This window comes from Sus scrofa, chromosome 4 (genome assembly GCF_000003025.6).
Source record: "Sus scrofa isolate TJ Tabasco breed Duroc chromosome 4, Sscrofa11.1, whole genome shotgun sequence".
NCBI classification, from domain to species: domain Eukaryota; kingdom Metazoa; phylum Chordata; class Mammalia; order Artiodactyla; family Suidae; genus Sus; species Sus scrofa.
In genome coordinates this window covers 14589624-14601767 of record NC_010446.5, presented here as the reverse complement: position 1 = coordinate 14601767, position 12144 = coordinate 14589624, and the positions used below count along the sequence as shown (strand labels likewise).

At 43.5% G+C, this 12144-nt stretch overlaps 2 protein-coding genes across 7 annotated transcripts in view; one reads left to right on the top strand and one right to left on the bottom strand.

Annotated features, from left to right (window-relative positions):
• Positions 1-3635, bottom strand: part of WASHC5 (WASH complex subunit 5) — a 69403-nt gene extending 65768 nt beyond the window's left edge. For both annotated transcript variants that reach the window (XM_021088931.1, XM_021088932.1), the window contains exon 1: positions 3440-3635. The gene's annotated coding sequence lies outside the window, so the exon portion shown is untranslated. The remainder of the gene's footprint in view (positions 1-3439) is intronic.
• The window catches only part of NSMCE2 (NSE2/MMS21 homolog, SMC5-SMC6 complex SUMO ligase), a 238870-nt gene continuing 230301 nt past the window's right edge, over positions 3576-12144 (top strand). For 2 of the 5 annotated variants that reach the window (XM_021088938.1, XM_021088935.1), the window contains exons 1-2: positions 3576-3704; positions 8747-8917. In XM_021088938.1, the coding sequence (XP_020944597.1) occupies positions 8761-8917 (157 nt within the window). In that variant the 5' untranslated portion in view covers positions 3576-3704; positions 8747-8760. Of the gene's footprint in view, positions 3784-8746; positions 8918-12144 lie in introns of all 5 variants that reach the window. The other 3 variants (XM_021088936.1, XM_021088934.1, XM_021088937.1) reach the window with 2 other exon arrangements.

Sequence of the window (12144 nt, the reverse complement as noted above, 5' to 3'; positions counted from 1 at the left end):
CAGCTGATTCTGACTGCAGACATAGTAAGACTGTAACTGCTAATTGTCAGAGTTCCTGCTGTAGTGCAGTGGTCTGGGTGGCAGCTCAACAGCCCTGGGATGCAGGTTCAATCCCTAGCTTGGTACAGTAGGTTAAAGGCTCTGACGTTGCCGCAGCTGGCCTAGGTAGCAGATGCTGCTCTGATCCGATTCCTGGCCCCAGAACTCCCTAAGCCATATGCCTTGGGTTGGCCAAAGAGAGAAAAAACAATGTTAATTGTCTTAAGCCAATAGGTCTTGAGGGTAACTGGCTATTTTACAATAGATAATGATCTGGGAGAAGGGCATTCCAGGAAGGAGTTACAAGCAAGCCCCAGGGTAGAAATGTGCTAAGGAATAGCAAAGTAGTTGAAGTGGCTGGTGGGGAATGAGCCAGGGACTGAAGTAGAGATAGAAGAGGGAGAGATGGTTCCCCAGGCATTTGCTGAGAAACCACTACAGTTGTTCAGAACCCTCTCTCATGAGGGTACCCTATAATAGACATTAAGGCATAAATTATTAACCACTGTTTCAGTTTTCTCTGTGATGCCTGCTCGTTAAGCTACATTGATCTCTAATGGGCTGAATTTGAGAAAATTTTCATTTCACTCTTCCCACTGAAATGGCCTGGCATGGAAAATGGAGCAAGAAAAAAAGGGAACATAAAGGAAAATGTGAACAAAAGTCACCTGTAGTCCTCTGAAGACGACCAGATAGATTAACCCAGGTCTCAGGAGGATGAAACTCTAGACTCAATTCAGAGATGAGGTCTAACTGCTATCAGATTTTGGATACCACGATAGGACACACAGTATGGCCAAGGGGAAAACAGCTTAAAGCAAAGCAAGACCTGTCTTCTTTCCCAACTAACAGCTGGACAGACACACTCAGCACCTGTATGCAGGTGGTCAGGGAGTCTTAGGCCTAGGATAATGGCATAAGGCAAGGCTTTTGTGTGTCTCATTTTTTTTTTTTTTTCTGGTCTTTTGCCATTTCTTGGGCCGCTCCCGTGGCATACGGAGTTCCCGGGCTAGGGGTCGAATCGGAGCTGTAGCTGACAGCCTACACCAGAGCCATAGCAACATGGGATCTGAGCCACGTCTGCAAGCAACACCACAGCTCATGGCAACGCCGGATCCTTAACCCACTGAGCAAGGCCAGGGATCGAACCTGCAACCTCATAGTTCCTAGTCGGATTCATCAACCACTGCACCACGACGGGAACTCCTCATTTTTTTTTTTTAATTTATTTATTTTTGTCTTTTTAGGGCCGCACCTGTTCACCATATGGAAGTTCCCAGGCTAGGGGTTGAAACAGAGCTACAGCTGCTGGCTTATGCCAGAGCCACAGCAACGCCAGATCAGAGCCGCCTTTGTGACCTACCCCACAGCTCACGGCAACACCGGATCCTCAACCCCCTGAGCGAGCCCAGGAATCGAACCCACAACCTCACAGTTCCTAGTCGGATTCATTTCCACTGTGCCTGACGGGAACTCCTGTGTGTCTCTTGTTTTAATCTGTAAATTCTTAACCAAGAGTTACACTTCAAACAGCTAACAAAATATTAGTTAGCTAAAGTCTTTGGTAAATAGCCCCACGGTTGGCTGAAAAACTGGTCCTAAAGTCCAGGATCTGGCATTCCCATTGTGGCTCAGCGATAATGAGCATGAGCTGTGGTATAGGTCGCAGATGCGGCTTGGATTCTAATTGACCCCTGGCCTGGGAATTTCTATATGCTGCAGGTGTGGTCCTTTTAAAAAAAGAAAAGAACAGAATCTAAGAAGCACCCTTAAAGATGCCTAATAATGCTGCAGTGATTTCAAAGGCAAATGGTTTTATAGAAGGTGTTAGGACTTAGCTGAGATGAAAAAAAAAATCACTCTAGAATAAGGTGCAAATAAACATGGTAGAAGAAACTATATCAAATCTTCATTTCAGAGGTTTTCCCAGTGCTAGGGATGAAGACAATTCATCAAGACCAGTTTCCTCAATATAGGCTGTCCTATTATTTGGCATGAAATGAAACCAGAGATCCCACTCAATTTCCTAGGAAAATTAGGCATCTAGAAAAGTGGTCATAACTTCATTTTCAAGAATTTGGTATGGAATTATGATTTTAATTTGGAAAGTAATTCTAGTCAAAAGGCAACAGACTTTCAAGAATGAAGCATGACAGCATCATAACAATTACCAAATGAGTAAGGAGTTGAATTCTGAAAATTAAATTACCCTGGGAGGAACCACTCTTTAGCCGAGGACAAAAAAAAAAAAGTCTTTTCTAAGGCTACACTCACAGCATATGGAGATTCCCAGGCTAGGGGTCTAATCAGAGCTATAGCCGCCAGCCTACGCCACAGCAACGCGGGATCTGAGTCTGCGACCTACACCACACGGCAACGCCAGATCCTTAACCCACTGAGCAAGGCCAGGGATCGAACCCTCATCCTCTCGGATCCTAGTCGTCTCCGTTAACCACTGCGCCACGATGGGAACTCCAAGAAAATCTTTATTAGAGGACAAAAGAAGACCTATTTTTATCCTCTCATAAAATCTCAGTTCCATAAAGAAGGAAGCACTGGTTTCCATCGATCTATTAGTAGGTACAAACTACAGTGGCCCTTGATCAGGTTAAAAAGGAACAGCACATCTCTTCCAGAAAAGTTCTAAAATGATCCTAATCACTCTGGCCTGATTCATGAATCCCGATAAATAAGAAAAACCATAAGGTGTTTGTTGTGGGCAGAGGCAGTAAAGCCTCTCCCTCCTCGCCTCCAACCCCGTTTCACCTATGGTGTAGGGAAGTTCCACACACTTGGAATCAGGAGACAAGGATCCATTATCCGCTCGGTTAAACCCCCGGCCCCCGCCGCCGCGCCTGTCGCTCCCGTTAACGGGGGAGTTCGTTAATGACCACAGACAAATCAGGACCTTCGGAACTATTTCTCGAAATGAAAAGGACTTTGATATGTCATAGGTAAGGGAATTAAGGTGCAAAAGAGGAGCAATGATTTGCCCAAACTCACAGTCCATGACAGAAATAGAATTCAAAGCCAGGTCCGTCAGATTGTAAAAGCCCGCACCAACCACTCGATTTTCTTGAGTGTAAGTGGAGAAATATCGACGTCCATACACCACTGCTCCCAGGAACTTGGAAGGACACGATGCTGGCCAAGTAGCTGAACATCACTTTCTAAAGCGCCAAAGCGCGTGAAAAATTGCTTCCACCTGAGTGGAGATGCAGAGCCTGGATTGCAGCCGCAGCCGCAGCCGCAGCCCCAGTAAAACCCTCATTCCTCCAGGCCAGGCTGTCCCATCCAGACCCCACCCCACGCCGCAGAAGCACCCCTGGCCAGAGCGGCCCAGCCCCGGGGCGGCGGGGAACGTGAAAGGAGGAGGCGCGCGCACCCCGCCCCGACTCACCTGTCCCCCGGGCCGCTCCAGGGCGCACGCGCAAGGCCGGCGGTCTAGCGCGGAGTCAGCACCCCGGCCCCCACCTCTTTGCCTCCGCAGGGGTCCTCTTCAGTCCCCCGCCCTGGCTCCAGAGCCGGCTGGACCCCGGCTTCCGCCCCTGGCTCCCTGGGCAGTCACATGACAAAGGGGCGGAGAGTGGGGCGGGGCATCATGTGACCACTCGCCGTCGACGACTGATGACGCCTGAGCCCGCGCTCGCTGTTTCAGCGACAGGGTAAGGGAGTTAAGGAAGGAGTTGGGGTTCGGGGTGCGAAGTCAGGGCGCAGCCAGGCAGAGGTACATCGGGGAGCCAGGTACGGCTGGAGCGGGGGATGGCGATGGGGAGGGTGATGGGGGGTGTCGTCTCCCTCTCGGGCGCTCCGCGGGTGCCCTGAGCTGTGGTTTGTGGACCTGGGTTATGGTCCTAGATCTGTTTACGCCACAGGAATGAGGTAGGGGCCGTTTACCTCCCTCTCCAAGACGCCGTCTCTACATCCTTGGGTTCTCAGTACGTAGGGGCAAAGATCACGAATTCTTTTTTTATTTTTATTGAAGTATAGGTGATTTACAGTGTGGCGTTAGTTTCTGGTGTACAGCAAAGTGGTCAGTTATGCATATACTTTTTCAGATTTTTCGGTTATAGGTTATTGAGATACTGAATAAAGTTCCCTGTGCTATACAGTAGGACCTTGTTGTTTATTTTATATATAGTAGTGTGAGACCATGAATTCTTGATCGAAGTAAATGTAGTTTGAGCTAGCTTTCTAAGCAGGGCCTTGGGAAGATCTTTAATTAAACTCTGGGCATCAGTTTCCTTTTCTATAAACGGTGGTAGGATTAATGATAATGAGAATGGAAGAAAGCCTAGGGCACCAGTTTATAACATACTGTAGGGGACCCAGCAATGACGGTTTCTTTTATTCTGTAACTCTCCCAAATCTTTATTTGATTGCCTATTTTTGTGTGAGGAGCTGTTTTATGTTGAGTAGAATATGTCAGAATTCTAGTTTTAAGTTGCTTCCAGGGCGAAAGAGTGGCAGACATGTGAGCAAATAATTGTGGTGAGTTTTATAATACAAGTTTGTGTGTGAGAGGGAGAGAAAGAGAGAGAGAGATAGGGATAGTGGTAGCATGAGGGAGAGAACAAGCAGTTGCTTGTATGGATAAGAGAAGGCTTCAGAAAGATGTAACCTTGCGTATTGAAAAAGAAGATACAGCTCTGGTGGAACTTGTGTAGGCCCCTAAGAATTTAAAGGAGTATCAGTATTTAAATTATTTGATCTGTGCTTATTACTTTCTGTACAAAAAGATGAGAGGAGGGAACAGAGAAATATTTTTATTTTTACCTAATAATTGGCCCCATCTAGAGAGAATCTTATGAATGTTTCTATCCTATCTCCACTCCCCACCGCCCCATCCATATGTTGAATTCCGAATGCCAGGGTGATGGTATTAGGAGGGAGCGGATGTGGGAAGTGCTTAAATCTTGAGGATGGAGGTCTCCTGGAGAGCTGCTCCCTTGTGCCTTTTACCATTTGACAACACAGAGCTAGAACTAGAAGGCCCTGGCCATGAACCACAGGAAGAGGGCCTTCATCAGAACGTGACTGTGCTGGTGCTTTGACCTTGGACCCACTCTCCAGAACTGAGAAATGTTTCTATTGTGTATAAGTTACTGTGTCTGTGGGTGACTGTGCTGGTGCCTTGACCTTGGACCCACTCTCCAGAACTGAGAAATGTTTCTATTGTGTATAAGTTACTGTGTCTGTGGTATTTTGTTAAAACAGCACTAACTGACAAAGGCTTGTTAGGGTAGGCAACATAACCTGCTAGGGAAAAACTCAGGGGGTGTATAACCTTGCTTTAAACTTTCTTTGAGGAATTCCCATTGTGGCTCAGAGCTTAACGAATCCGACTAGGAACCATGAGGTTGCGGGTTCGATCCCTGGCCTTGCTTAGTGGGTTAAGGATCTGGCGTTGCCTGAGCTGCGGTGTAGGTTGCAGACTCGGCTTGGATCCCGAGTTGCTGTGGCTCTGGAGTACGCCGGCAGCTACAGCTCCGATTGGACCCCTAGCCTGGGAACCTCCATATGCCGAGGGAGTGGCCTAGAAAAGGCAAAAAGACAAAATAAATAAATAAATGAATAAATAAACTTTCTTTGAGACCAGAGGGACAGAGAACAAAATAATCACGGTTATTTTGGGAAGGCTCCAGAAGGGGGTGAGTTTAAATCAGGGTTTCTTCACCACTGCACCATTGGCATTTCGGGCCAGATAATTCTTTGTTGTGAGATTTGTCTTGTAAATTATGTCCTTAGCTGTAGTTAGCAGGAGAAATAGGGAACAGTGCCTTTACTCTATTTTTCTTCTCCAGCCATTCTCTTTGCCTCTTGATCTGAATGTTGCCCTTGATACCTCAGAATTACAGAAGGAAGTTTTCCCTACCTCTCTGCAAGTGTAAAGTTTCATTGGAGTAATGCGAATTTTGCATTCGTATTATGAGGATGGCTACCACGTCATAGACACTTTACATTTTTCCTGGATTATATTAATCCTCATACATTGTGTATTAGTCAGTTCAGGCTGCTGTTAAAAAATACCATAGACTGGTGGCTTAAGCAACAGAAATTTAGTTCTAACAGTTTTGGAGACTGGAAGTTCGAGATCATGATGCTGGGATGACTGGACACTGGAGGGCTCTCTTCCTGGTTTGCAGATGGCCACCTGAGCTGTATCTTTACGTGGTGCAGAGAGAGCAAGCCCTGGTATCTCTTCCTCTTCTAATGACACTAATCCCATCACGAGGGCTCCAAGTCATGACCTCATTTAAATCTAATCATCTCCCAAAGGCCCCATCTCCATATATCATCACCTGGGAGTTAGGGTAAACATCGGAATTTTGTGAGGGATGTGCTTATCTCGGTGTCTTCATAGTTGAATTATTTGGGGTGCTTCATAAGAATAGTTTCCTCAGCATGTCCACTAGAGACTCTGATTCAATAGGTCTGACGTAGTATCCATTAAATCTGTATTTTGGTATTTCAACTGATTCTTAAGATCAGACAAGTTTGACAAAACTATAGGATTTAATTTGTCCTTACAACAATGCTGTGAGATAGATGTGATCAACTCCTTTTCACATGGGTGCAAACCGAAGATAGAGAAGTTAAGTACCTCAGCCACAGCAATTCATTTTTAGGTGATGTGGACAAGATGGAATTTCAAGGCATTTCTGTCCAGGGTCCATTCACTTAAACCCTATTCTGCATTGCTGCTCACAGTATTGTAATGATTAAGTTGATGATAATATTTGCTCTCATTATTTTTTTCTTTTTTCGTCTTTTTAGGGCTGCACCCGAGGCATGTGGAGTTTCCCAGGCCAGGGGGCTAATCTGAGTTGTAACCACCAGCCTACGCCACAGCCACAGCAACATGGGATTCAAGCCGTGTCTGCGACCTACACCACAGCTCATGGCCGGATCCTTAACCCACTGAGCAAGGCCAGGGATCGAAGCTGCAACCTCATGGTTCCTAGTCGGATTCGTTAACCACTGAGCCATGACGGGAACTCCTGTTTTCTCTCATTTTAAAAGATTATGTGCCAGGTGTTATTATGAGCGTTTTGTTTTACATATGAACTTAATCCCTGTGATCTCTGAAGTTGGCCCTGGATCATCCTCATTTTGCAGAGAGAAAAAGTGAAGCATTTGAGAGGTTAAAAAATTTTCCTGAAGTCATTCAGCTACTTAAGTGGCAAAATCAGGCTTTGAACTCATGCAGTTTGGCTCCAGAGGCTCATTTTTAACCCCTACCAGAGTTTTCAGTAGTTAACCTCTACAAGTATTGCCTCCATATTCTACTCCATAATGTAACTAATATTTAATATAAATGTTTCATGCTATTTTTAAATGGAGTTAATATTCTAGGAAGATATGTCTTGATCATACTGTGGCATTATTCCCCCTTCCTTACCCCCTCGTTCGTGTGTGTGTGTCTGTCTGTCTGTCTGTAGTACACTTTGATAAGTGTGTTCCTGGAAGTGTGCTGTCCAGTGCAGTAGCCACTGGGCCTATGTAGCTATTTAAATTTTTTTGATTTTGTCTTATTTTAATACAGTAGAGCATTGACAAGAATAATAGATAACTTATTTGATAAGTTTGGTTTTATAAAATATTTGTTGAACAGAGATGCTCTGAATAGAGGCAAAAAAGTAGGTAAAAACTATTAGTGAAATATTTACATATATCTATTTCAAAAATTCAAATAGAAAATATTCTCCATTTAGAAGTATGAGTTCTGAGCTTACCAGGTTCCCTTGCACCTGTAGTGTTTCACAATTTGAAAAAAAAACATGGTCTTCAGAAAAGTCATTTGAAGGTATTAACAGTTTCAAATTTCTAAGCATGAATTCATGAAATGTCTGTATGGAGGCTAAGAAAATACCTTTTTTCCTGCTGCCATACAGCCTTCCCCCAGTAAATTCTCTCCATTTTTCTGCTTGGTTTCAGTGGACTGAATTTCACATAGTTTCTGAATTAAGCACCGATGTTTTTTGTAGAGAGCTTCATCTAAGTAGTCCAAAGCTTAAAGAGTTGGTGGTTAAACATATAGATTAGGGAGTATTTTAATCTGAAGGTAATAGCTAAAACTATTACTGTGGATGAGCTACCAGAAGATAAGAATACAGGCAAATTTTGTTTTTTTTTTTTTTCTGAAACAGAATCTGGAATCTCACCAAGTCTGTAAATCTGTTAGAACCCAGAGAAACTGTTAGGAGTAAAAGTTTTTTTTTTTTTTTTTTTAAATAGTGTTCGGAATTCAATATGCATGTGTGTCAGATAAGTTAAAAATTACAGATTTTCAAAATCCTCCCTTATTAAGCAATTTTATTGCTATCATTTTCATTTTTTTTTTTTAGGAAAATGCATCATATGAGCAGTCTACTTTTTCTGACCCATTTATGTTTTATGTTTTTATAAGCTGTGCTGTTGTTGAATTTTCAGAAACTTGAGGAAACTTTTGGAAGAGAATATTCTCCCTCCTTTAAAAAATGATGGCAGTTACCTCCCTCACAACAGAAGTGAATCTGTTGTGTTTGGCAGCCAAGATAATGGCACGGTTATTTGATATCCTTTCAAGAGATGTAGAATGTAGACAATGGTATTAGCACCTGTGGGATATTGGATGCATACATATGGATGTTTACAGCAGTTCTGTTTTCCTGTGCAGTTATTATCCTTGTTCATAAATTTCATTTCATTGTGTTTGAACACCTAGGTAATAATTTCAAGATGCCAGGGCGTGCCAGTTCCAGTTCAGGTTCGACTGGTTTCATATCCTTCAGCGGCATAGAATCTGCTCTGTCCTCCTTGAAAAACTTCCAGACCTGCATCAGCTCTGGAATGGACACAGCTTCTAGTGTTGCTTTGGACCTTGTGGAAACTCAGAGTAAGTCATAATTAAAACTTAGTTCATTTGTGTCTACTCCGAGGTCACCCTGTGTGGTGGCATTGCTTTAGGGATGTGAGCTACTGCTCACCTTTTGAGTAACCTTTGGACAGTCATTGAATCCCTCTGGGCATCTGTTTTCTCATCTTGTGCTATGTTCTACATAGTGATGTACTGAGGATGAGATAAGATTAACTCATTTGTATATGTTTAAACCCTTATGTACCACTAGAAAGGACACTAGAGGAGTTCCCGTCGTGGCGCAGTGGTTAACGAATCCGACTAGGAACCATGAGGTTGCGGGTTCGGTCCCTGCCCTTGCTCAGTGGGTTAAGGGTCCGGTGTTGCCGTGAGCTGTGGTGTAGGTCGCAGACGCGGCTCGGATCCCTCGTTGCTGTGGGTCTGGCGTAGGCCGGTGGCTACAGCTCCGATTCGACCCCTAGCCTGGGAACCTCCATATGCCGTGGGAGCGGCCCAAGAAATAGCAAAAAAGACAAAAAAAAAAAAAAAAAAAAAAGGACACTAGAAATTTATGGGCTCAAACATGAAGGTTTCTGACCTCATGGAGCATACAGTCAAAAGTATGTGACATTTATGAACTGTGCCATAGAGAGCATTGCGATTGTTATTTTTTCAGTTATTTAACTGTATTTTGTTCATATTTGCATACTTGATAGACTGAGCTGATGTTGGGGGTACCAGTAAAGGGAGGCCTCTACAAAAAATGAGGAAAGTTCAGTTTTGCTGAACTTGATCAAAATTTTTTGATCAGAGTATCTAGAAAAATGTTATTTGCTTTGTTTGGATTAGAGTTGTTTAGTTTTTTGTTTTTAAAAGGCCTCACCTGCGATATATGAAAGTTCCCAGGCTAGGAGTTCGAATAAGAGCTGCAGCTGCTGGCCTGTGCCGAAGCCATAGCAATGCCGAACGGAGCAGCTTTCAACAACGCTGGATTCTTAACCCACTGAGTGAGGTCAGGTATCATACTTGCATCTTTGCGGACACTCTATCGAGTTCCTGACCCACTGAGACATGAAAGGAACTCCTGTTTTTATGTATGTATGTATGTATTTATTTATTTATTTAGTCTTTTTCTAGGGCCAGTCCTGTGGCACATGGAGGCTCCCAGGCTAGGGGTCTAATTGGAGCTGTAGCTGTGGCCTATGCCAGAGCTCACGGTATGCCGGATCCCAGACCCACTGAGCAAGGCCAGGGATCAAACCCGAAACCTCATGGTTCCTAGTTGGATTCATTAACCACTGAGCCACAACAGGAACTCCTGAACTCCTGTTTTTATTTTATATTACATGTGGAGGCAGGGGGAGCAACATAATCTTTTTGTTTTCTTTTTCATATCACTTTTTCAGCAATTTGATTGTGATGTGCCTTGGTGTGATTTTCTTTGTTTATTCTGTCTGGTGTTCTTTGAGCTTTATGGGTTTGTAGCTTATACTTTTGATCACATTTGGAAAAAACTGCTGCTACTATTTTTTCAAATACTTCTTCTGTCCCTCCCCTTTTTCTGGGGCTCCAATTACATGTATGTTAGACCACTTGGTAATATCTGGTAAGTCACTGAGGCTCAGGTGTTTTTTGTTTTTTTTTTCCAGCCTTTATTTCTCCCTGCCTTCAGTTTGAGTAGTTTCTTTTGCTGTGTTTTCAAGTTCGTTAGTCCTGTCACCTCAAGTGTCTAATCTGCTAAGTCTGCCCAGGGAATTTTTAATTTCAGAGACTATATTTTCCGTCTTCAGAAGACGTGAAAAAGAATCATATGGAATCTTCTCTCATTATACTCATGTTTTCTTCTATATTCTTGAGCATATGGAACATATTTATAATTGCTATTTTAATGTCCTTGTCTGCTAATTCTGTCATCTTTTTGTCTGTTGCTGTTTGTGTGTATTATGCTGAGTTTTTGGATTTTGTCATCTTCCTTTAAAGAGTGTTGGTATTTGTTTTGGTAGGCAGCTAAGTGATTTGTGGCTTAGGCTGATCCATTTCAGGCTTGTTAAACTTCCTTAGGGCAGGTCTAGTGAAAGCTTTGCTTTAGAGCTAATTTAGCCTTGCTTCAAAGTTTGGTCTTTCTGGAGCCTCTGTTCATTGCCCAGAGTTTACTGAAAAAGCTCTACTCAGCTGGATGGAATTTGAATGTCTTCCCGTCCTGCATGACTTCTGGGGATTGTTCACTTTACAGCTCCCAGCAATTGTTTCTCAGCAGCTTAGGGTTCAGCCTCAGATTCAAGGGGATCTCTGTGTAGATTCCCCACAGGCTTTCTCTGTACACCTCCTCCCAATGCTCTGTCTTATAAAACCCTTGCTGCTTATCCTCCCTCAACTCTGGTTTCCGTCTCCTCAGTCCTTCAAGACTGCTCTGCTGGGTTCCGCCTCTCTTGTGCAGGGAGGAGGGGAAATGGAGGGCTTATCTCACTTGTTTGTTTTTAGCAGGAATCCCGGTTCTGCTCTGCCTGTTGTCACAGTGCCTGCAAGCAGTTTCATATATTTTGTCCAGCCTTCTATTTGCTTATGGCAGGAAGGCCAGTTCCTTCTTAGATATTCATTCATGGCTGCAACAGAAGTCTCCATCGTCTTTAGCGGGTGGCCTCTAAAGAGCTTACCCCTGATCAACCTGACTTAAGTCACTTTTTGGTAGTAATGGATTTTTGGCTTTCGTAGGTAATTCTGGGTAAACTCATAATAAGATCTTAAATTGTAAGAGAGAAGAGCTGGTACTTCAACCTCCTGGAGGATTGTATCTTTTTTTTTTTTTAAGGATTTGCTTTGACGGCTTCTGAGTATTTTCTTTTTTCTTTTTCCTCTTTATGGCCATACCTGTGGCATATGGGAATTCCTGGGCCAAAAGTCAATCGGAGCTGTAGCTGCCAACCTACACCACAGCCACAGCAACACCTGATCCGCGCCACATTTGCGACCTTCACCGTAGCTTGCTGCACCAGATCCTTAACCCTCTGAGCAAGGCCAGGGATTGAACCTGCATCAGATTCACAGAGACAATGTCGAGTTTTTAACCCACTGAGCCACAATGGGAACTCCACTTCTGAGTATTTTCAACACAAAAGTATGTTTTTGTTTTATTTTTTAAAAATAAGAAATATATTTTGACGCAAAATGTAGCATCCCGTGTGTCATTTGAAAAGAAATGTAAGCACCGTTTTTTGAAAACAATGCTTTTTTTTTTTTTTCTTTTGAAAACAATGCTTGGCCAGGTT